The sequence below is a fragment of the Meyerozyma guilliermondii genome, genomic scaffold (assembly GCF_000149425.1).
Source record: "Meyerozyma guilliermondii ATCC 6260 scaffold_1 genomic scaffold, whole genome shotgun sequence".
Classification (NCBI taxonomy): domain Eukaryota; kingdom Fungi; phylum Ascomycota; class Pichiomycetes; order Serinales; family Debaryomycetaceae; genus Meyerozyma; species Meyerozyma guilliermondii.
Window position 1 is genome coordinate 855,531 of NW_001809800.1, and position 23,304 is coordinate 878,834.

At 41.5% G+C, this 23,304-nt stretch overlaps 14 protein-coding genes across 14 annotated transcripts; 9 read left to right on the forward strand and 5 right to left on the reverse strand. All coding sequences in view use genetic code 12, as the record gives it.

Moving 5' to 3' along the window:
* Window positions 1-10: 10 nt before the first annotated feature.
* On the forward strand, window positions 11-1,684 carry PGUG_00484 (uncharacterized protein; the record flags this gene model as incomplete). The annotated part of the gene is made up of 1 exon (XM_001487057.1): window positions 11-1,684. One exon carries the CDS (start codon window positions 11-13, stop codon window positions 1,682-1,684), a length of 1,674 nt encoding a protein of 557 aa, XP_001487107.2.
* Window positions 1,685-1,730: 46 nt separating this feature from the next.
* On the reverse strand, window positions 1,731-2,636 carry SUI2 (translation initiation factor eIF2 subunit alpha; the record flags this gene model as incomplete). Its single annotated transcript, XM_001487058.1, has 1 exon — window positions 1,731-2,636. The coding sequence occupies one exon, from the start codon at window positions 2,634-2,636 to the stop codon at window positions 1,731-1,733; it is 906 nt and encodes a 301-aa protein (XP_001487108.1).
* An 804-nt stretch (window positions 2,637-3,440) lies between these two features.
* Window positions 3,441-3,905, forward strand: CSK1 (mitogen-activated protein kinase; the record flags this gene model as incomplete). Its single annotated transcript, XM_001487059.1, has 1 exon — window positions 3,441-3,905. One exon carries the CDS (start codon window positions 3,441-3,443, stop codon window positions 3,903-3,905), a length of 465 nt encoding a protein of 154 aa, XP_001487109.2.
* A 260-nt stretch (window positions 3,906-4,165) lies between these two features.
* On the forward strand, window positions 4,166-4,570 carry PGUG_00487 (uncharacterized protein; the record flags this gene model as incomplete). Its single annotated transcript, XM_001487060.1, has 1 exon — window positions 4,166-4,570. The coding sequence occupies one exon, from the start codon at window positions 4,166-4,168 to the stop codon at window positions 4,568-4,570; it is 405 nt and encodes a 134-aa protein (XP_001487110.2).
* A 102-nt stretch (window positions 4,571-4,672) lies between these two features.
* On the forward strand, window positions 4,673-5,659 carry PGUG_00488 (uncharacterized protein; the record flags this gene model as incomplete). Its single annotated transcript, XM_001487061.1, has 1 exon — window positions 4,673-5,659. One exon carries the CDS (start codon window positions 4,673-4,675, stop codon window positions 5,657-5,659), a length of 987 nt encoding a protein of 328 aa, XP_001487111.1.
* A 150-nt stretch (window positions 5,660-5,809) lies between these two features.
* Window positions 5,810-7,858, forward strand: PGUG_00489 (uncharacterized protein; the record flags this gene model as incomplete). Its single annotated transcript, XM_001487062.1, has 1 exon — window positions 5,810-7,858. The coding sequence occupies one exon, from the start codon at window positions 5,810-5,812 to the stop codon at window positions 7,856-7,858; it is 2,049 nt and encodes a 682-aa protein (XP_001487112.2).
* A 73-nt stretch (window positions 7,859-7,931) lies between these two features.
* PGUG_00490 (ATP-dependent 3'-5' DNA helicase) lies at window positions 7,932-11,396 on the reverse strand (the record flags this gene model as incomplete). The annotated part of the gene is made up of 1 exon (XM_001487063.1): window positions 7,932-11,396. The coding sequence occupies one exon, from the start codon at window positions 11,394-11,396 to the stop codon at window positions 7,932-7,934; it is 3,465 nt and encodes a 1,154-aa protein (XP_001487113.2).
* A 203-nt stretch (window positions 11,397-11,599) lies between these two features.
* PGUG_00491 (17-beta-hydroxysteroid dehydrogenase-like protein) lies at window positions 11,600-13,099 on the forward strand (the record flags this gene model as incomplete). The annotated part of the gene is made up of 1 exon (XM_001487064.1): window positions 11,600-13,099. The coding sequence occupies one exon, from the start codon at window positions 11,600-11,602 to the stop codon at window positions 13,097-13,099; it is 1,500 nt and encodes a 499-aa protein (XP_001487114.2).
* Window positions 13,100-13,229: 130 nt separating this feature from the next.
* On the forward strand, window positions 13,230-15,869 carry DOA4 (ubiquitin-specific protease; the record flags this gene model as incomplete). Its single annotated transcript, XM_001487065.1, has 1 exon — window positions 13,230-15,869. One exon carries the CDS (start codon window positions 13,230-13,232, stop codon window positions 15,867-15,869), a length of 2,640 nt encoding a protein of 879 aa, XP_001487115.2.
* Window positions 15,870-15,898: 29 nt separating this feature from the next.
* On the reverse strand, window positions 15,899-16,504 carry OCA6 (protein-tyrosine-phosphatase; the record flags this gene model as incomplete). The annotated part of the gene is made up of 1 exon (XM_001487066.1): window positions 15,899-16,504. The coding sequence occupies one exon, from the start codon at window positions 16,502-16,504 to the stop codon at window positions 15,899-15,901; it is 606 nt and encodes a 201-aa protein (XP_001487116.2).
* An 88-nt stretch (window positions 16,505-16,592) lies between these two features.
* LCB2 (serine C-palmitoyltransferase) lies at window positions 16,593-18,263 on the reverse strand (the record flags this gene model as incomplete). Its single annotated transcript, XM_001487067.1, has 1 exon — window positions 16,593-18,263. The coding sequence occupies one exon, from the start codon at window positions 18,261-18,263 to the stop codon at window positions 16,593-16,595; it is 1,671 nt and encodes a 556-aa protein (XP_001487117.2).
* Window positions 18,264-18,667: 404 nt separating this feature from the next.
* Window positions 18,668-20,368, reverse strand: MODF (Modfp; the record flags this gene model as incomplete). The annotated part of the gene is made up of 1 exon (XM_001487068.1): window positions 18,668-20,368. One exon carries the CDS (start codon window positions 20,366-20,368, stop codon window positions 18,668-18,670), a length of 1,701 nt encoding a protein of 566 aa, XP_001487118.2.
* Window positions 20,369-20,698: 330 nt separating this feature from the next.
* DOS2 (Dos2p) lies at window positions 20,699-21,649 on the forward strand (the record flags this gene model as incomplete). The annotated part of the gene is made up of 1 exon (XM_001487069.1): window positions 20,699-21,649. One exon carries the CDS (start codon window positions 20,699-20,701, stop codon window positions 21,647-21,649), a length of 951 nt encoding a protein of 316 aa, XP_001487119.2.
* A 749-nt stretch (window positions 21,650-22,398) lies between these two features.
* On the forward strand, window positions 22,399-23,280 carry PCL5 (Pcl5p; the record flags this gene model as incomplete). Its single annotated transcript, XM_001487070.1, has 1 exon — window positions 22,399-23,280. The coding sequence occupies one exon, from the start codon at window positions 22,399-22,401 to the stop codon at window positions 23,278-23,280; it is 882 nt and encodes a 293-aa protein (XP_001487120.2).
* Between the last annotated feature and the right edge of the window lie 24 nt (window positions 23,281-23,304).

Genomic DNA, 23,304 nt, shown 5'->3' on the forward strand with positions numbered 1-23,304 from the left:
TAAAATAGCCATGAATGGTGGCCCACTAAAGCTCGAGGGCTCCGAAGATGTAATCGAGGTTGACATACTAGATGCCCATTCCGCCCATTCTTCGCCCAGTCCTACTCATTTGATATTGATTCAAGATAAAAATAACCACTATCCAGCCATAGAAAAGTTCATATCACACTTCAGCAACAGCAATGTATCACAAATAACCATGGAAGAACTCGAATCGTCCTCGGGATCGTATAATAGAATGGATATTTGCATCGAGGTTTATGAAGGTTTTGAAAAGCACCTAGAAAAGCTTGTAAGTTTTATGATGAGCAATGGCTCATATATGGCTTCGTTTCCTAATATTGCATACCACATACATTACGACCCTTATTCGGACTGGTCTGAAGTCAAGGAGTCAAGCAAAAGCCTAATAATGAGTGCCCTAAATACCCTTCGCTCGGTGGCTGGCAATAACGTTGTCCAAGCTTCAATTATACACAAATACAACAGCAGCACTGTTTTCATTACAGAAAAGGATCAACTAGAAGAATTGGGTCTGCAAATCCAAAATGACTTTCTGCAATTTCCAAAGCTTCATACTCTTGACTATCGAGAAAATGGTCTTCGGTTTTTTCCGGGCGTGAAATTTCCACTATCATTACAGACCCTCAATATCGGTGGTGGTGCTTCATTGGAGACCTTATCGGGGTTCAAATTACCTCCCAGCCTAAAGACATTGACCGTAGGATCGGGCTCAATGACAAACATTGACAACATTTCATTTCCCTCAACCTTGGAGAATTTGACTGTGATAGAAAACAAAATTTATTTCCTCGATTACGTTGATTTTCCACCATATCTTAAGCACCTTGATCTCTCCAGCAACAGGATCGAATCTTTACAGGACATTAATTTTCCACTTTACTTAAAGTCACTCAACTTGTCATACAATCCAATTGAAAATATAAAGGGGGCCAAGTTTCCAGAAAAACTCGAGTACCTTGACATATCTCACATACCCAACGAATCCATGGCTGGAATACGATTGCCAGATCTGATTCTTAGCCTTAACCTACAGCGTTCCATGACCAACATACGAGGCCTTAAATTTCCGTATAACGTTAAAAACCTAAACATTGCTCACAATGGAGTGAACAGTGTAAACCCACTCAAGCTTCCAAATAGCATTGAAAACCTCCACTTGGGCTATAATAACATCAAAACTTTAAACAAGGTTCAGTTCCCTACCTCACTCAAAACTCTTTACGTTGGAAACAATTTAATCACTACATTGAAAAACGTCCAGTTTCCCTACACATTAGAAGTTTTAGACTTTGATAATGATGCCTTCCGCGAGGAGCAAGACAAATGTTTAACATCGTTGAAAGATGTTGTATTTCCACCAAATTTAAGAGTCTTAAAATTGGGACATCATGCCATAAAAAGTGTCGAGGGAATCGATATGCCTGCAAACTTGACATGGTTGAGCCTAGCACACAATGGACTAAAAACCATACGAAATGTAACTTTTGGAAACAAGCTCAAAGTGTTGGATTTAAGAGGAAATCTCGAACTTTATAATATTGATCAATTGCAAATACCAGAAAGCGTGGTAGACCTTCGAATTCCTGCGCAATTGATATCGTACTTGCCTGCCTACATTATCGATCGAGCCAATAAGGGACAACTTACGTTGAGCAAATAGAGTAGTTTATTTATACATACGAGGAATTAATGAATTATGGGGCATATTACTCTTCATCATCTTCTTCGTCCGAAGAAATCTTATCTTCCTCCTCTTTACGATCCAATAATGCCTGTAATTGAGCGTCTTCAGTAGCAGTGACAGCTTTTGGAGCCATGTTAACTTTACAATTACCTCCAAATGATTCGATGCTCTTGGTTACGTTTTCAATGGCCTTTTCCAATAATGCAATTCCCTGGTTCTTGTCGTAAGCTTCGAGAGATATAAAGTACAAGGGAGCAGCCACCAATTTGGCCTTCACTTGCATTTGGTCGGTACTGACTTCTTCTGCGGTCTTCAATGCTTTTTTAATGGCATCGATACCATCGTAACTGAAGCATGAAACTTCCACATCAGCTCTAATTTGTATACGTTGAGGGGTCAATCTTCTCGAAATGTACAACTTCAACTCATCCAACACTTCTGGTGAAGGTGCTTTTATGTCATCGAAAATAGAGTCATCGGCAATAGATAACTTATATGCATCATAAGCATGACCATATTTTTTACTCAATGGCCAGCAAACACTTTGGTACAATTGCTCCAAGGGAAGGTTGAATTTCTCGGCACAGTGCTTCAAGATTGAATGTACTGCTCTTGACTTATTGTAACGCTCATCACACTTGACGATATCATCGGCGGAAACCGCTCTTTTGGACAAATCAATGTATCCCTTTTCCTTGTCCATTCTCAACACAACGGCAACCTCATTTTTACCTACACGAATCAATTTTTGAATCGAACGAATACGCCTTCTGGATAATTCCGACAACAAAACCATACCTTCAATGTTGTCATATTCCAACAATTTTACATATGCTCCCATCTCTGCAATCTCTTGGACATTCACCATGACCACTTCCCCGACTTCGGGATAGCGGTTCTCATAAAATCGACAACTAGATGAACTCATGATTACAGATGGAAAAACCAGTGAAGAAAATGTGATTTTTTTTTCACGGATCCGATGACGTAACTTCGTCGGCTGGCTGACATAATCACCTACTTTGTGGTTGCACGTTTGCGTCGAAATGGGTGCAAAAACCACCGAAAGGTATGATCATAAAACGAAATCGGGAAGGTTCCAAGACGTCAGAAACGTTTGCTGATGAAAAGTTCGTAGTAGATTCACGATATAGAATTCTTAAACTTTTAGGAAAGGGTACTTATGGAACTGTGGTGTCTGCGCTCGACACTAAAGGTTCACGAGAAGATGGTATACCGGTTGCCATAAAGAAAGTTACGAGGATTTGGAATCACGAGGTTTTACTTCTACGAACTATAAGAGAAGTCAAGTTGATGAAGCACTTTCGTGGTCATCGAAATGTAAGTACATTTGTACATACCATGAGATTTTACTAACCTTCAGATTGTGAACCTTATCCATTTAGAACTTCTGCACCAAGAGTCTGATGGATTATACTGTGTGCAGAGTTTAGCCGAGTATGATTTGGCTCAGGTTTTATACTCGTCGGCGCAATTTTCTGAGTTTCACATCAGAGACTTTTTCTACCAAATTCTCTGTGGGTTACTCTACATCCATTCGGCCAATGTTATTCACCGTGATTTGAAACCGGGAAATATCCTTGTTTCGACGACAGGGATTCTCAAAATTGGTGATTTTGGTCTCGCTCGAGGCATTCATGGAGAAAACACTGGAAGAAGACACTCAATTACAAATTATGTAGCCACCAGATGGTACCGTGCTCCGGAGATTATGTTGTCCAAGGGACGGTATTCAAAAGCGGTGGATATATGGGCCGCCGGTTGCATTTTTTCCGAGTTTTATGGACGGCGTCCGCTTTTCCTTAGTCGGGATAGTCTTCAACAGCTCCATGAAATTGAAAAGAAACTAGGTACTCCACTGCGATCGATTCAGGTGAGATACAATTGGCAGGGTTTCAAAGGAAATTGCTACACGGGAACGGACTTTAAAGTTCTTTTCCCATTTGCCCACAATGGAGCCATTGAGATTATGGATAAAGTTTTGGAATGGGATCCATCAACGAGATGGACTGTTGAAAGAGTATTGAAACACCAATTTTTCAACCCAGTCCGTCACCCTGCTAGCGAGATCAAGTGTTCAAAGTTGTTCGACTTTACGTTCGAGAACAGTCATCCTTCGCTACGTCAACTTAAAACCCTTCTCGAGCTGGAAGTAGGTAATTTCAATCGTTCTTGAACTATAGTTTCGCACCCGCGCCAGTAGTGCATCGGGTTTTCCCCGCCGCTACCGACGCAGTCCGCGGCACGCGCCAGCGCGGTGGGTAAAATACCCCATTATTTTCGGGAATTCGCACTATTTTCCTGCGGAGGTCTCCACACTTTGCATCCGAGGTTCTTCAAATGAATTGACGTATCTAGCCAGATTCGGATGCAAGGAATTGGCGTTTATAGTATAAATATGCGCGATCGTATTACAAGATCTGCCAAGAGCTAAAAATGTCGTTCACAAGCCCAGACGTAGAAATTGTCAAGTTTGTTACCAAAGTCGAAGGTATCGATGAGGTTATTGAGACCCCAGTATCTGGTGCCGATAAGGTGTCAGTGAAGATTCCTGAGAGCTCGAATTACGTTATGACGATCCATTTCAAGGCCAAAACTGACTTGAAGGATTTCCGTTACAAGCAAGTGGTTAAGCGTAAGGGAATTACCGTTAAAAATAGAGAGGTGGAAATTGGCGACTACGCTGCCAGCGACGAAGTTTACCTGAAGGAATTCCCTCAAGATAGTACACCTGGAGGATTTTTGATCCGTGGTGTGTACAATGCCAAGTCCAACTACCAGGCCAATGGCAAAGACATTTTGATTGTGGAATGGGAATTGGAGATTGTTTCCAAGGCCTAGGTATTTATTGACAGATATTGTAAGAATTTATGCACGACTGCCTGTTTTCCTGTATACCATTTTCGCACCGATCTCAACCCCATACTAGTTTCAGTCCGTGTTATGTCAGTTAGACCAGCAACCCATGCTGGCTCATGGTACTCAGCCAACAACGCCTCCCTAGCGTCTCAAATGGAAAGGTTCATTTCCAAGGCTCAAAATAATCTAAAAAAATCTCATGGTGGTCCCCATGTGCCAGGAGCTCGAGTACTAATTGGCCCCCATGCTGGGTACACGTACTCTGGCACTCAACTTGCGGAAACTTATGAAGCGTGGGACACCACTGGGGTCAAACGTGTGTTTATTTTGGGTCCTTCGCATCATGTCTACTTTTCCTCCACCGCAAAAGTGTCTAAATTTGACTCATATCAAACTCCATTTGGAAACTTGGATGTGGACACAAAAGTATGCTCAGAGTTGGTGGACAAAGGAGCATTCTCGTATATGACAGAAGAAGAAGACGAAAACGAACATTCGTTTGAAATGCATGCACCTTTCATCCGTTATAAGACTAAGGATCTACCCCATGGGAGCCCCAAAATCGTTCCAATAATGATCAGTGCTATGAATGAACGTCTTTACAACAAGATAGTGAAGGCTTTAGAACCTTATTTTGCCGATAAGTCAAATACTTTTGCCGTGAGTTCGGACTTTTGTCATTGGGGAGCTCGCTTTGGCTACACCAAGTATCTTCAAAAGATACCTGATTCCGAAGGAATAACCTCACAAAGTTTGGTTTCTCTTAAATCTTCGAGCCAGCTCGTCCAGAGCATTCCCATTCACCGCTCGATAGAAATATTAGACAAAGAAGCCATGAAGATTGCTTCAAAGGGTACTCATACCGATTGGAATCGCTATATCGACGAAACACAAAACACCATTTGTGGTCAAAAACCAATCTCTGTGGTTTTGCGGCTTCTTGACAATTCAGGTGCACATCCTGGATTTTCCTGGATCGGTTACTCTCAAAGTGGTGAGGTGACAAGCCCCACTGAGAGCAGCGTCAGTTACGCTTCGGGATACGTAGCGCTCCCAATTACGACTCAATGATATATGACAACATAACGAGAAACTTCAATTTTAGTCAAAGTAGTTTTTGTTACTCATCTTTACTTCCCTCTACTTCACTTATTCTCTGGCTCTTCTCTCCACCCGTGCACCAGTTATCTATCTAAATTTCAAAGTTGACCCACACGCGACATGGGTGACAGCAAGCTTTTTGCCCGGTCCAAGTCATCTGAGCTCCGAGCGGAACTCGAGCAAGCATTCAAGAAATCAAAACCACAAAGTAGAGTCAAAATTGTTCTCAAAAAAATCATTGCAAATGTGGTGTTAAACAATCCAGAGACTGCAAACATGATGTCCGATGTGATCCGGCTTATGCGAACAGACGATATAGAAATCCGGAAAATGTGCTTACAATACTTGACAGCCTACGCCAGTGTCAAACCAAAACAGGCACAGGAAGCCATTGCGTTTCTCTCTCGTTTTAGAGATGAATCTGATGCCACTTTACGAGCACTTTCCATTCGGACCATGTCTTCAATTCCCACCAAGGACTTTGTAGATCTCACCTCACAGAGCTTACGAGCTGCACTTGCGGATCCTGCTCCTCACGTTCGCCGGGAAGCCGCATTTGCCGTATCAAGACTTTATCAGCATGATCCAGAATTAACCACTTCAATGAACTTTCTCGATGGTCTAAATGACCTTTTACATGATCCCAATACAAATGTGGTCACCAATGCATTGGCTGCCTTGAGTTTTATTACAGAACAGGGAAAAACACTTTCTTTATCAATTGATCGTAATCATACGTTAACGTTGATTCTGCTATTGGGAAAATCAAATGAGTGGTCTCAGGTGTACATTTTAAACTCACTCATGTCATACGTCCCCCAAACAGAAGAGGAGGCTCTCGAACTTATAGAATTGATCATTCCTTCTTTGCAACACGAGAACCCAGGAGTGGCTCTCAATGCTATCAAAATCATCGTGTACCTCACCAACTATGTCAGGTCCCCAGAGTTGGTGATACCGAGTTTGCCCACCAAACTTGGATCGGCCCTCTCTTCATTATTGGCAAATCCACCAGAAATTCAGTTCCTAGTTTTGCGGAATGTGATTCTTCTTCTCTTAGGAAGACAGCAACTAGTAAAGTTTGATGTGGAAAAATTCTTTTGTCTCTATGACGATCAAATCTACGTCAAGGATACAAAACTAGAGATCATATACTTATTGGCCAATGAGGATAACGTCTCATTGGTGTTACAAGAATTAGAGGAGTACGCAACAGAAGTTGACGTTGCAATGGCCCGCAAAGCCATACGAGCATTTGGAAACTTGGCAATTAAACTAAGCAGCGCAGCAGATGAGTGTGTCAATATCATTTGCAACTTGGTTTCAAATGGCGTCCCCTATGTGGTCCAGGAAGCGGTCTCAGTAATGAAGAATATTTTAAGGCGATACCCTAACAGATTTGACTTTGCAATCGACGATATAGTCCGACATCATAAGCTTATAGATGAGCCTGATGCCAAAACTGCATTGATCTGGATCTTGGGCCAATATTGTACCAAGATCAAAAATGTTGGCTCTATATTCGAGCAGGTTCTTACACATTACACTGAAGATCCTGTAGAAGTCCAGTACGCTTTCTTGACTGCTGCTGCCAAATTATACCTTTGCGAAGTCGACAAAGGAGAAAAAATTCTTCTCTCGGTACTCAAATGGGCAACCGAAGAATCCAATAACCCCGATATTAGAGAGAGGGGTTTCTTTTATTGGCGATTGCTCACCGCAGACACTTCACTGGATGAAGAGAACTTCCAAAAACATACGAAGCAGATTCTTCTCAATCCAAACCCATCCATCTCCTACGATAATGAGAATATCGACCCTTCGATTCTAGAGGAGTTGGAGCTCAATATTGGGTCTTTGGCCTCTATATATTTGAAGCCTGTTCAGCATGTATTTCGCATGGCTAAAGTAAAGCAATTGCAACCAAGTCCAGCTTTACAACAAAGGTCCTCAAATACGCCCACGCCAGTGCAAAGTACGTCAAGCACAAAGTCCACCAATTCTAGCTCTAAGAAGGTTGATCCCATCATGCGAAAAGTGCGCTCCATGAACTTGCAGCAACCATTACCAAACAAACCTGATTCACAGGACCATGAAAGCACAAACTTTGCAAAGAAATTATCTCGAAGGGCATCGATTTTATCATCCCTCAAAGTCAATAAACGCTAGGTACCAAGCAAAGACAATCATCATAGGCATTAGGTATTATATTTATAGCTAGTTGTGTCCGTATACACATTTTTCAGTCAGATTCATCCTCCGTTTTCACAACAATTCTCTCTGGCTCAGCTATAGGTCTCGACGCTATTATTTCAACATCCTTGGAGAACTTTATTGCCTGACGAACTGGCAACACAGTCTCAATGGACTGTCGAGGCATATTAGGCTCAGGACCATGGGGAACTTCCTCTTTGATTTTATCCAAGGGAAGCCCCAATAGGTCAGCTAGAATAATAATAGCAGCAGGCTTTGACATTACCAACATGTTCTCTTTACAAAACGATGCCGTAACACACAGAGGACAGCCCCATTCGCACTCGCATTCTTTAATCCGCTTGTAAGTTGTGAAGATGATTTCGTCAATATGTTCGAAGGTTTTGGCAGATACTCCTGTTCCTCTCTCACCACCTCTCGCATCGTGAAATACCAAGCGAGCGGGTCGCTTTCTAGAGGTTTCTCTCCTAGCAAATTCTTTTTCAGGAGCCTTGCATTCGGTTCGAAGCTCAGCCTCTCCGACGTTGGAAAGAAATCTTGCATTTGGATTGGTGGTGGCTCCACCACTTATAAATAGTGGTAAGATATTCATGATAGCATGCTGCGCTGCATGGACACCACCAGCTGGGGACAACTTCAAATCTTGAATAAGAAGAAGAGCTTTCTCTGGTATATCTATCCAGAAACCCTTTGATTTCAAAAAGACTGGAGGATTGGCCACATCAACTGCCTCCAATATTTCTGCTTTCCTGTTGAGCTTGAAGTATCCGAAGACCTTGATCGTGGTTAGTATTTTTCCGTAAAAGACGGGAATATCATTGATGAAATTCAAGGGTGACCGAAGACATTTAACTACCTCAATTTCAATTGGATCAACATCAGAATAGTCACGTTGAGAGGTGGTCCAATCAACTTCAACTCTCTGTACCTTTGAATACTTTTCTTCTGTGTTGAATTCTTTTACCAAATACGAAACTCCCTGATGTAGAAAGATTCCTCCCTCATATAATGTAAAGCTTGTTCTCAGTTCTTCGACCTCCTCAATTACCACATTTCTACCGTCAGTTATATCGACAACCGCATAGACATTGTCGTCTACATGACGAATTGAACAATGGTCAACGGGCCACGGAAGATAGGTGGGATTTGTTCGATACCTTCCAAGGTTGTCTGTGACTAATTTTGTACGACACAATTCAACGTACTGATTTTGTTGTTTTGCTGAATCATTGAATGTAAACCATTTCATATCGTGCTCAAGGTCTATTGGCCATTCGAAAGCAGCACACTGCAAATGCAGTTCCAAAATGAGTTGTGCCTGTCCAATCTCAATCAACCCTTCAACACACAAATCTTCGTACTCAGATTTATCACATAGTTCCATGTAATTCTTGAGATAGTATTGGTCAACTGGAGAGCTTCCTGAAACATAGATAGCCAAGCTTCCATTGGAATCTCGTCCCCTACCAGCTCTACCAAACTGTTGGTGCAAATTCAGCTTGGATCCACTAAAACCACAAGCGATCACAATGTCCAAATCAGCAAGATCAATTCCTAGTTCCAAGGCATTGGTGGCTACTATTGCCCGGAGTTGACCTGAAAACATCTTTTGCTCAATTAAACGACGATCTGATTTGGAATACCCACCACGATAGGACATGATATCAGAACTCTGAACATTGGGCCACTTCTGTTGCAGAAGAAGGCTTCGAACTTCCTTCATAATCAATTCACAAACTGCACGAATAGGACAAAATAAAATCACCTTGATGGTAGGAAGCTTTGACAACAAGTGTAGCAATAAGCGGGCCAGTTCTTCCACCAGTGATACTCGTGGTATAAATTTGTTGGTGATAGAAACCTCGCTTGATGACTGTAGTTGGGACTGAGTCTGACCTCTTTTATTCATCAAAGGAGGTGGATTCCACACAACTAGTTTCTTCTCAGAGCAAGGACTTCCATCTTGATGAATATGCATAACGTGCTCAGAGCTGTGAATACCACAGATGGCTCTGAAGTGAGAAGGTGGATTCAGAACTGTCGCTGAACAAGAAACAAATATAATATCTTTTGATAAATGTTCTGTAATTTTTGCATGTATTCGTTGCAACCGACTCATCACGTACCTAATGTTCACACCAAAAGTTCCCTTGTACACATGTAGTTCATCAACGACAACAAATTTCAAGTTTGATAAAAAATCTTTCCACCCATCTGAAGAGTCCAGATAAGAGTAGCCACTATGGTTCGGTAGTATTGAAGCATGAATTGTATCTGGGTTAGTAAATATGATATCAGCGAATCTTCTTATTCTAGATCGAGATTCTGCCGGAGTATCTCCATCGTATGCGTCTATGATTATTTGACGTTTACTATTGCTTGGTAAGGCACTTATCAAGTTTTGAAGATGGCGCAATTGATCTTGGGCAAGAGCCTTTGTGGGAAAAATGAAAAATGCTGTGCTTCGTCTCTTGTTAGCTTTTGAATTTTCTTCCAAGTCCCACAAAATTTCATTAACGATTGGAATCTGATAAATGAGAGATTTGCCGGAGCTAGTGGAAGTGCTGACAATCGTATGGTTTTTGTGTGCAAGAATGGACTTGAGTGCTTCGGACTGATGACTGTATAGATCCTTTTCAACGTCAATATTCTTCACTGTCTTGAGAGCAAAGACTAATTCAGGATGCAATTCTATTGATTTGTCCAAAGGAAGAGTGGTGGCCGGACGAGAAGCAGTTAAGGTTTCTATAGCTTCCACCTGGTTCTTGTAGAAGTCAGCCAGCTTAAGTGCTGACACCATGGTCTTTATCAGAGGACGACTGGACTGATCCGCTAGTATTACCTGCTTCAGTTCGAGCTCTTCAACAGGATCATGGAGTTGTGGGGGAATGGGTATCAAATCAGTGCATTGACTCTCCAAATCTTCGTAGGCTTTGTCTGTGTATGGTTTCAAGTGTCTGATAAATTTGGAGTTCCTAGAAGTAATTATTTTAAGCAATTGATCACTCAGTAGATTTTGTAACGACAAGTCTGCCGTGGATAAGAAAAATCCAGTTTCAGGTTTATCCTTTTCAACTTTTCTGCGTTTTATCTTGGCACCCTTTACTTTCGAACCAATGCCGTGGAATTTAGTATCTCGAAAATCAAATATGAGCAATTGTTTCGAGACAGTTTCGGGCTCGTATGTAGATTCACTGACTTTTGTCAGTTTGTATCCATGGCTCCAGCTATACTCCACTTTTTCAGCAAATGACAAAAGCACCTGATTTTCATCGACATAGCGGTACGCAACGTCTCCCTGTGGTAGAATATGAGTAATCACAGCCAAATCAAGTTGGGTTATATTGGGAAGAAACTTTTGGATTGTTTCGAAAGTAGGGATTGTAGTACGGGAATGCGATGCTAGAAATGTCAAGTGGGTATTGAGGACCTTGAAGAGTCCATAGAGACGCTTGAAGCCACCTGAGAGCTCGTTTTCATCATTATCATTCATGTAGCTCCGATAAGATCAGTGCTCATCTTTTGGAAACTGTCGCGTTTTCGCGACATAAAAACGACACCGTGCCGCAGCCAAAGGTTGCTGCTTCTGACGCAGGAACAAATTGAGTTTATTTGCTGCTTTTAACGCACGAGTAATTGAATTTATTATAAGTCACCTGTCGAGACTTCTCATTTTATCAGATTGAAACCGTTAAAATGTTTGATAAACTCAAGTTAAAGTCAAAAGGCTCTTCAATTACTGCCGCAGATCCTGTGGTTAAAGCCGGAGCCGAACCCACCAAGAAGCTGATCTACCAATCACGTAGAAACTTTGGAGTCAACATTGGTGCTTGTTTTGTACTTGAAAAGTGGATTTTCCATGAACTATTCCCAGAAGGAACAGATTGCGAGTTAGATGCTGTCACAAAGGTTGTTAAAGATAAGGGTAAAGACGGTGCTCGTGAGGCATTCGAGAACCATTGGATCGACTTTATGAATGATGACGACTGGAAATGGCTTCAGGAGCACAAGGTCACATCAATCAGAGTTCCATTGGGATACTGGGAAGTTGATGGTGGCAAGTTTACCAATGGCACAAGGTTTAGTAAAGTGAAAGATGTCTACCAGAATGCATGGAAAATCTTCAAGGAGAAATTCGTCGAGCCAGCTGGTAGCCACGGCATTTCTGTGCTAGTTGATATCCACGGTCTTCCCAATGGAGCCAATGGAAATGACCATAGTGGGGAGAAATCGGGTGGAGAGGCTGGATTTTGGAATAGCCAAGACATGCAATTGTTGGTATGCGATATGCTTCGCTTCATTGCCAAAGACTTGAAGAAGTATGACAACATATGTGGCATACAAATAGTCAATGAGTCGGAATTTGCTAACAATCCTAAACGGCAAGAACGTTACTATGCTGCCGCAATTAATCTGATTAGAGAACACGACAAAGATATCCCCGTTGTTATCTCTGACGGATGGTGGCCCGACCAGTGGGCAAAGTGGGTCCAGAGTAATCAAGGTGAGGGCCAGTCTTTGGGAGTCGTTATTGACCATCATTGTTATAGATGTTTTTCTGACGACGACAAGAAGAAATCTCCCAGACAAATCACCGAGGATTTGGATAAAGATTTGCTCACGAATCTCAACAATAATGGCGAAGGCGTCGATTTGATGGTTGGAGAGTATTCTTGTGTAATTGACGGGGAGTCATGGAAACGGGACGGTGCGCAAGACCAGAGGGACAATCTCGTTGTAGATTATGGGCGCAAACAGTCCACATTATTGAGTCAACGAGCAACATTTGGTAGCTATTTCTGGACTTACAAGTTCCAATCGGGAAATGGAGGTGAGTGGGACTTCAAAACGATGGTTAACAAGGGAGCAATTGAGCCCTTAACTGTGAGAGACAGTGTTCCAGATGAGAATATCAGAAACGAAAGATTGGATCAGGTATTCAAGGCACACTGTGACTATTGGAACAATGAAAATCCCAAAGAAAAGTACGAGCATGATCGTTACAAGCAAGGGTTTGAAGCTGCCTGGAACGATGCCACTGCGTTCGCCAAGTTTAATGGATCTACCATTGGCCGTGTCTACCCATGGAAAATCGCACGCTTACAAGAACATATCAAGAAACATGGCAGTCTGAAACACTTGTGGGAGTTTGAACAAGGGTATCAGGCTGGTTTGGTTGAATTTGCAAATAGCTAGCTTTATGATCTAAATGCACATTTTCACTCTTTATAATTTGCAGCCAATATCGAGAATTTTCTGGTGTGTGGATTCTATCACTCGCCTCCGCATTTATTACTTATTGCTTATGGTTCAAACAATATAAAAGATGACTTCGGAAGTAGCCAGGCTTCGAAATGATGAAGAACTACGACAAGTCGCCACTAAGATGGCTCAAAAACTCTTATTTCACACCAAGAAACTATCATCTTTATTGAGTTATGTGATCTCATTATTGGAAGTGTTCAAGAAAGAAATACAAAGGAATTCCAAACTAGGGTACTGTGACTATGAACTAGCGTTTGTATGTTATCAAGCCGCTGGTGTATTGTGTAAGGAGTGTGAAAAACAGGATAAAAACAGTGATTTGGTGAAAGCAACCAGGGATACTTACAACCTCAAGAATAACGATTATGCTACTATTTCAGCAGTTTTAGAAGTATCGGACAATCATCCACAGAAAAATGTTGGTAATGGATTAGATCTAGAAGCGGATTTGTTAGCCCGTTTTCAAAACTTAAAATCACTGTCTTCAGATAGTTTTGCGACTAAAGCGAGTGATGAGTCTCGACTTATCTCTGGGGATATACCACTAATAGATTACGCCAAATTCAAGGGATGTGTAACGGCGTCTGAGTTACATGACTTGATAAGATCATTCAAGATACTTTTGATCGATTTCCGTGCTTCTAAAGACCACAATCATAATCATATTAATTACCCCGAGATTGTGAACATTGAGCCTTCGCAAGTTAACAATTTGATTGCACAGGTTCCCAACTGCTCCGATGTCGACTTGGAGCAAAAGTTGTCGCATATAATCCCCGACGCTCATCTTGCACGCCTCAAAAAAAGAACATCTTATGACTTGGTTGTGATATACAATTTCAACTTTGGTCCGACAGGTGCTAATCCCAATAGGTTCGATGCATTGTGCGAGAGAGTGATAGCTGGCTCTCGCGATAGAATTTCTTCCACACCTTTCGATGAACTAATTGATATACTAATGTTCCGCAACAAGTTTCCAGGACACACATTATCCCGCTACCCTTGCTATCTTGCGGGCGGCGTGAGTAATTGGTTTGAGGTTTTTGGTAAGGATTCTATCACTAGAACGATCAAAGATCCAGTACTTCAAAGACCACCAGCAAGTTTTTCCCGTGAAGGGAGCACAAATTCTATACCAGCAAGAAAGCCAAGTTTGAAACCAGTCGACGAAGGACAACATACGTCACCATATCTCAAAAACTTTGGTGATTACTTATCCACAGTTAAAAGTGGAAGCCTGCGACCCGTTGAGCCTTCTTTTAGCCTGATCACTACTACGCAATCTGTCCCTTCAAAGGCTTCCTCAAGTTCAAGTGTATCAATCCCCGTCAATCCCAGACCCACCCAGACTGTACTGGCTCCAAAAGCCCCATCGAGGAAGCCATCCCTGAGCAATAATGTGGGTGCATCATACCAGCCGAAATCAAGTCCACTGTCTTCCTCTAGCAGTTCGCTGATGACACAGGATACTACAACATTTTTGGAGCAGTATACTACGGGATTGACCAATCTTGGAAATTCTTGCTATATGAATTGCATATTACAATGCCTAGGTGCAACTCCTCAATTAACTGGATTTTTCTTTCCTAGTTTGAGTACCAGTGCTAGTCTTGAGAATTCATCTGTGCAATCTTACAGACAGCATATCAATGTGAACAATCGACTCGGCACCAAAGGAATATTGACAACCAACTTTGTTACACTATTAAAAAATATGTTTGCAAGTACTGGTGCCTACTTTACACCTCTGGAGTTCAAGAGAGTAATGGGCTCTTTATCCCCATCCAAGCAGTTTGCCACGTACGACCAGCAAGATTGCATTGAGTTTTTGGAATTTTTGTTGGACAGGCTTCATGAAGATTTAAATCAAATGGTGATTTCCGATCCCGAAGAAAAACGGGCTATCAGTGAACTTACTCCAGAGCAGGAGAAGACGCGAGAAATATTACCGGTTCGTTTGGCCTCAACAATTGAGTGGGAGAGGTACTTGAAGCTAAATTTTTCAATCATTGTGGATTTCTTTCAAGGTCAATACTCTTCGCAATTGAGGTGCTTAATTTGCGGCGCCACATCAACGACATACAACGCCTTTCTGATTCTTTCACTACCTATACCAACTCGCCTTGGGAGTTCTCCACCCGTACTACTGCTAGATGATTGCTTGGATGCATTTGTGACCACAGAGCTTTTGGACGATGACAATAAGTGGTTCTGTCCGCAATGCAAGAAACGCACAAAACTGACAAAGAAATTGACCATTACCAGATTACCCCAGGTTTTGATTGTTCACTTCAAAAGGTTCAAGATCTCTCCAACAGGACAGTTTAGTAAGTTGGACACCTTCATAAAATATCCTGTGAATCAAGTTCTAGATTTGACATCCTATTGGCCGCCAGTCGGCACATCCGTGAATGAATCGATGGCAAGTTCTGAGGTCATGCTGGTCGAAAGGGAACAGCAGGTACTTAGCACACTTCCCACGCGAAACCAGGTACCTCCCTTCAGATACAAGTTGTTTGGAGTTGCAAATCATTTTGGTAACCTTACCACCGGACATTATACATCTTATGTTCGCAAGAAGAGCGATGCAAAGAAGACTCGTGAGTGGTGCTACTTTGATGATTCGAAAGTTACCTATAACTGTAAGGAGTCCCAGGTTTTAAACAAGAATGCGTACTGCCTTTTCTATCAAAGAATATAGAAGCCAATAAATTGCATGTAGAATTGAATTTAAGTATGTGGCAATGCATCAAGCTGGGTGACATGTATGCTCGGATGGTGTCCGACGACCCCTTTACTCATTCCAGCCCATAACCACTCGACTTTATCTTGATTATTCACTTCGATGTTACCTTCAAATCCTTCCACAAAAGCTCGATCGTTAAGTGTGATATTAGTAGCAAAGTTGATAAACTCATTGAAAATTGCTATTGACGACCAGAATTGTAGTTTACGAAGACACGCAACAACCAAGCTCGTTGTCTGACTTCCATTTAAACAATGGATATATACGGGTCCATAGCTTGAATGTATCATATAATGAAGAGCATCTAGTACAGTCGAATAGCCCACTGGAACACCTCTTTTCTTTCCCTTGCCCAGTTTATCACATTTGAGATGTATTAGGGTGATATTGTTCTTTTTGGCAAAGTTATATAGCTTTGTATCAGATTCTAATGTGACTGGATCTGGTGTTAATGAAAGTATTGTTCTTAATTGTAACGTTTCCAAAAACTCAAAATTCACCTCACGTGGATATGCCCCTCTGTATATGTATGGCTGCACAGCATTGAACTTTATAGGTGGTATTAATGGCAGGGGAAGATTGTAAGTCATGTTCGGTCAAGATCTGAAGAGGAGGATTTGATGAGAGAGATACTGTATATAGCCAGGATAGGATGCAACATATTATTATCTACGGAAATTACATTAATCTGGGTTTCTTGCAATCCTCAACGTTGGTAGCAATGACGTCCTCAATGGACATTCTTGGTGCGACACCAGGAATGGGCGATCCGCCAGCAATCCCGCTTGAAAACTTGAGAAAAATTTCCTCTCCAAGTTCATCAATCTTCTTCAACACATAGTCCAAATCTTCCTTAGTCAAAGCTGCACTAACACAGAATCTGGCTCTAGCACTGATAAGAGGAGTGGCAGGATAACTGACAATAACGACAGCAATGCCCACGTCATACATTGCACGCGAGAAAGCTGCCATCTTGGCGGGAAGGAACAAGAGCATTGGAATGACTGGAGAATCATCAGCTCCATAAACGATGAAACCCAATTTCTTTAATCCCAAACGCAAGTATCTTGAGTTGAATGCAATTCTTTGTAATCTCTCGGCACCTTCGCCTGGATTTATTGTTCCTTTGATGACATTCAATGATGACATGATTTGTCCCAAAACTGGGGGTGGAATCGACTCCGCATAGACATTGGTTATATAGTCCAATCTCAACCGGTCAATGACAACCTTGTCAGCAGCAATGTAGCCACCAGTAGCGCCAAACGACTTGGTAAAGGTTCCCATCAAAACATCAATATCAGATGGAGGAATCGAGAAATAATCACAAACACCTCTACCACCGGGTCCCAAGGCACCAATAGAATGAGCTTCATCCACAAATAAATAGCATTTGTACTTGTTTTTCAATTTGACCAAGTCAGGAAGGTTGCACATGTTACCTTCCATGGAGTATAAACCTTCCACTGCAATGACGATTTTCTTCCATGGACGATGTGTCCTAGGTTGACCTTGAGCTATTTGCTCCCGCAACAACTTTTCCAAGTTCGCTATATCATTGTGTCGGAACACTTTGACTGAAGCACCTGAAATTCTAATTCCGAAACGAATCGAGGCATGATTTAATTCATCACTGATTACCAAACATTTGGAATCAACCAAAGAGGCGAAAAAGTTAGCATTAGTTCCATAACCTTGACTTACCACGATAGCATCTTCCTTGCCAACGAAATCAGCTACAATCTTTTCACACTCCTTGTGCAAATCACTGGTTCCGCAAATATTTCTTGCAGAGCAACCCGAAGTTCCATAATCGTCTACCGTCTTTTTGGATATATCCGTACAGACACCGTGAGACTGGCCAAATCCCAAGTAATTATATGACAGCAAATTAAGGCAGTCTCTCATTTTTCCAGAGTACTTGTAACCTGTCCTTCCGAATCTTGTTCTCTCAAAACACTTTACATGACGACCAGGAGCACCATGAATTGGTCTTGCAAAGCAGTCATCAATTCTGGTCTTCAACCGACGCACATAAAAGCTCTCAAATCCATCATACCAAGGAGCGTACCCGTCATGTTCAACCAAGTCTTCATAATCTTGAGGCTTGAAAATCTTTCCAAAGAAATCACGGACATGTCCAATAATAATTAATATACCGTAACTGATGTAAGTGGCAAGAAAGATCACATACGGAGGTTCGTCATCGATAGGAGTAGGTAAAGGCTCTCCAACTGGATGCTTAGAAACGTATAAATATTCTTTAGACGTTAATTTTCCAAACTCCATGTCTGCCAACTCATCATCAGACCTTTCATCTGGTGGAGCATTTGGAATGGTGGTCGACATGAGCTTATATGGATCAAGAAACTATCCAAAACACACGATATAAATTATTGATAGAATAAGTGCAAAAAATTGACCAGAGTTATATTAGTAGCAACAACAAATCAGCTTTTTCACTCCTAGTTTGATAAAAATGAGTAAAAAGGAGTGAAAGGAATGTTATTAGGCTGTGAATCTTGCCGCTAACTTTATAACTGATACACTTTGATGGGAATCGAAATGTTGTCTAACAATAAGGTAAATGGCACGTCCACAAGAAAGTCACACAAAGCCGCGTTACAAGAAAATAGGAGCAGCTATATGCCGGAGCAGACAATATAACCGCTCGGCTCAAGTGAAATTACAGTCATAGTGTAGTCTTATGTAGTTTTATGCGGTCTTGTGTAGTCATACGCACCTATTGTGGTTTAAGATTTCTTGGCCCATATTTGGTAGCTGCGATGTACATCTCCCGTGAGTTTGAGAACGTAATCATGTGGTGCAACTTCCCAATCTATATGACCTATGGTTAAGACGGTGCAATCTTGGAGTTCTTGCTCAATAAACCGATGACATTGAACCATAACATCTTCGTCATCCATACATGAAAATGCTTCGTCCAAAATCAAGAGTGAAGGGTTCTTGATAACTGCCCGTAAAAACAATGCAAGTTTCTGATCAGTAACTGATAATTCACCAAAGGGAACGTCACCGTAGATGCTGAGACGGTCCTGGAACCGTTCCATGCTTTTCGGTAATTCTATGGGTTCTTTGGGCTTGTATAAAAAGTTCGAGTTACCCACGTCCTTGACTAGTCCATTAAGAATAATCTCCATCATCGTCTTCGAAGTGGGTACCAATGCGTGCAACTCAGGCGAGGACATGCCAATAGCATTGTTAACGTCAAAAAAGTTGGCGCCACTACCACTTTTCCTTAATACCCCGTCGATAGAAAGAACTGATTTCCACAGCTGAGGATGGTCTGCAGTAATCAACGAGAGTATTGTGGTTTTACCAGTACCGTTGTTACCTAGAATACGCCAGCGAGACCCACGAGGAATACACCAATTGAAATTTTGAAGCACGGGTAATCCTTTATAGACAACCGAAGCGTTTTGGAACTGGACATGACATTTTTCGTTTTGAAGCACACTTTGATCGATTTGACGCCATTGGTGAGCATGGTCCCTCTCATTTTTCTCGTGGATAACAGTTTGTAATTTGACAAATTTGTCTAAATTTTCTTCAACTTTGTCTCGAGCACCGGCAAGAGCCAAACCATCGTCGTTGACAAATGCCATATGTCCAATCCAATCTGGTACGTCGTCTTGCACTCGTAAACCAAGTATAACACTAGTATGGAGTTCATTAGCAACTTTGGCGAGCGACGCACACACAAGCTCAGTAGCTTCTGGATCGAGTCCTAAGAAAGGATCATCTATGACCAACATGTCTGGCTTGTTTATGAGAGACCGAGCAATCCTTGCCCTTCTCATTTGGCCATTACTTAGTGAATTTATCCATTTTTTCGCCAAATGGGTCAAGTTAAACATCTCTAAAAGCATGTTGGTGAGTTCATCTGATACACTAGCCGATGTCTTACTGTTATAGTTATTTGCCCCAGTAACGTAGTTTCGTACTGAATTGACATCATCGGTTAATTCATGGTCAGCTTTACTGCTAAACGACTCGTATCTAGCCGACAAATGGACCTTGTCTAGACCTGAAGATTCACGAAAATTCAAGAATTGAATGCGTTCATGTGGTAGAATTGAGTATTTTCGGCCCGTTGCTGGCTCAGGAACATATTTCCCAGCTACAATGCTTAGAAAATCTGACTTTCTAGGACCTGTCACTGCCCAAAAGTGAGGATTTGTGGAACCCGATGTGGAGCTGTTTGGCTTATAAGCTTCAAAATGAGAGATTCGATTGGGAAACACATACTCCTTTCTACGTATGCCTGCCTCGTACACCGCCCGCTTCTCAAAAAGTGACTGTTCGATCGAGATTAAAGGTTTAGCAGCTGACAAGAGCCTCCGTGTTAAATGCATAAGAAGTATAAATGGTTGCGTGAAAAATGCAGCATTTCGCGGAGTTGGCGGACAAGCGGATAATTTATTAAGGGCCATTTTTTGAACAGAATGGCTGGGTTTGAGCTCAATGGCAACGGAACATGCTAATCTTGGTCAACCTTGCTTATATATCGAATCGATGTACCTCTACTTTACCCTGAAAGAAATGGCTGAAATCATGGTAATTTAGCAGCCAATTTTTTATGTATATCTTTCCGTTTTAATTCTTCACGATCCTTTCGTACCGTTAATACTTACCATCGCAAGCTCAATCAACCATCTACATTAGTGTTTTCTTCTACTTGGGTTCATACTTCTTCAGCTCTATCATAGAACCTGCACACAACCCGACACTATCTCGCTTTCCGCCTGACTTTAATCCCCATCATGGAGTTTGTCGATCCAATTGTCACACTGGACGATGTTCCAGAGACCAAAAAAGGAGGTGATACAAAAACAGACCACGCCGTACAAGCATTGGAATCCGAAATCGAGAAAGCATATGCAGCAGTTGAAACTCGTTTTGGTTCGTTATGGTCGAATGCTGCTAAAAATGCCAATGAAATACAAGAAAAATATCAAGTTGAGGAGCATAGAAAGCAATTGCTTGATCAGCTTAAGGTTGCCAAAGATAATCTCAACAATAAAGCCAAGGTGACAGAAACATTGGCCCAATTTGAAGAGCAGTTTAAGAAGGTACCCATTCCTGAAGTGGACTTGAAGAAGCTTCAACTGCAAGCCAATGATGCCCTTGATGTTCTTGACTCCAAGCTTGAACTTGTGGAACAGCAAGCTGGAAAATATGTGTCACAAATGTCTTCATTTTTCACCAATTTTGTCAGTATAGCAGCCCCACAGTCGGGTGCAAAACAGGTTGAAGATGAAACTAGTACTATATTCGTGGCTCCATCTCACCCCACTTCTGAGTATGGTACCTCAAGGTACGATAATGAGTTATTCAAGTTGCATACTACAGCTGAATATTACACAGAACCTATTTCAGACGACAAGGCTGACACTTTTAATGCCGATTCAAAGACGAAAGAAATTGCCAAGTTGCTTGAAACTTATCCCAATACCTTGACGAAACTCATGAATGATATAGTTCCGGTCAAAGTACCTTACAACACATTTTGGTACCGCTATTTCCACCATGAAGCTGAGCTCAAACAGGCAGAGAAGAGACGTCGTGAATTACAGAAAGAGAAAGGTGACGAAGAAGAGGAAGATGACTTTACTTGGGACGACGACGAAGAGGAAGAACAAGCGAGTTCGGAAATAAAGGGAAAACCAGTGAAGCAGGATGCAAAATCTGAATCTGACGACGAATGGGAGTAGGTAGTTAATTGAGTACGGAGAACTAAATCTTTAAGTTATTAAGCATTCCAATCTACTTCGTATATTTCTTCCAAATTTCTTCCATGCTTCTCGCATTTCAATGAGCACATATCACACTTCTTGTTCAAATCATTGCATCATCTCACCCTGTTGCAGCCGGTTATCGGCTTTGACTCATCTTGCACGTGACCATGAGCAGTGCCGCAAATGTGTCATGCGGCTTATCAGTCATACAATGAGTAATAATCCATTTAAAAGGAGCATGCGCGCGCCTACTAAAGTACCATAGTTTGCGATTAGTTGCGAACTCTGACTGAGGTGTTTTTGTTGTGGCGTCGTTTTTATAATCCTATCTTTTGAATTTTCAAGCTCCATTTTTTTTATCCGTGATTGTTATCGTCTTTTTTGATTATCAGTCATCTATTTTCCAGGTGTTGGTGGGTAATTTACGGTCCCGTTTACTTCTATTTGATTACTAGTGAAGCTAGGTAATCCGGTTGGCTCTTTGGTTGAGTCATTTAAATTTATTACACAGTGGTTCAGTCTATTAGTGTTTAAAAGTTCATTTGGTTATTTTTTTTTTGTCATTTTACTATTTTCCCCGGTGTTTATAAGGTGAAGATGATTCAATAGTCCTTTGACTCGTTCAAAGGCTTTACATGTGTACTTGAAGAGGTTAATTTGAGTGCACCTTTCTGGGATAGATCTCAAAATCTATCATTTCATTGGTTTCCCCTTGTTATAACGAAATGTCTGTTTCACCCAAATCTCCTGTGTCGGACATTTTCGACCCCGTTCCCACCCCTTCATCGTCGGAGCTTAACCATAAGCAGACTCCACCTATTTCCCCCATCAACGTGAAGTATTATAATGATTATCTCACAAAACCACAATTCAACTTTCTTTTGGTCAATTGCTCGGTCAACTTGCTTAGAATGTTGTATCCAGAGTTGGACTTTCAAAAGTCAAAGTTGAGATTCTTCATTGTTGAAATTCTTAGAAGATCCAAAACATCAGTTCAAAGTTTGCAATTGACTTGTTTCTATCTCCTGAAGATTTTGAAAAAATCAGAAAGGGTTCTTCCTCAATGCCCAAAGAAATTCTTCTTGGGATTACTTATCATTGCTTCCAAGTTCAATCAGGATTTGAACTACCTGTTCAAGTCGTGGCTCAAGATCTGTGGTTGCAATGGTCAGTCTTCGACATCAGATTTCAACTTGAAAGTACTTAAGCAAGTCGAAGTACAATGTCTTCAACTCCTCGATTACAATTGTTACATCAACGGCTTACAGTATGAGAATTGGTGTAACATTCTCGCTATTTTTGGCTATGACTTTATCAGATGTCACAAGTGTCTTACCCAAGAGTTGATTTGGGAAGCGCAGCCTGAGATCGTAGAGTCCAGATTGCAGAAATGGAAACTTTTTCTTTCCAAGTTGAATTTTGAAGCATTGCTTGCTGCCGAAGTTCATTTTTCCGACTATTACGTCGCTCAAATTGGTAAGAAGGTGGTTTTATCAGAAGAAGATGTGCCAACTTTGTTCTCACAGACTGGATCTAAGAGACAATGTGGTGACGCATTTGAGTTTGAGTCTAAGAGATATAAAGTCAGTTACCATAGTGTTAACTAGCATATATTTATGTACAACTCACAC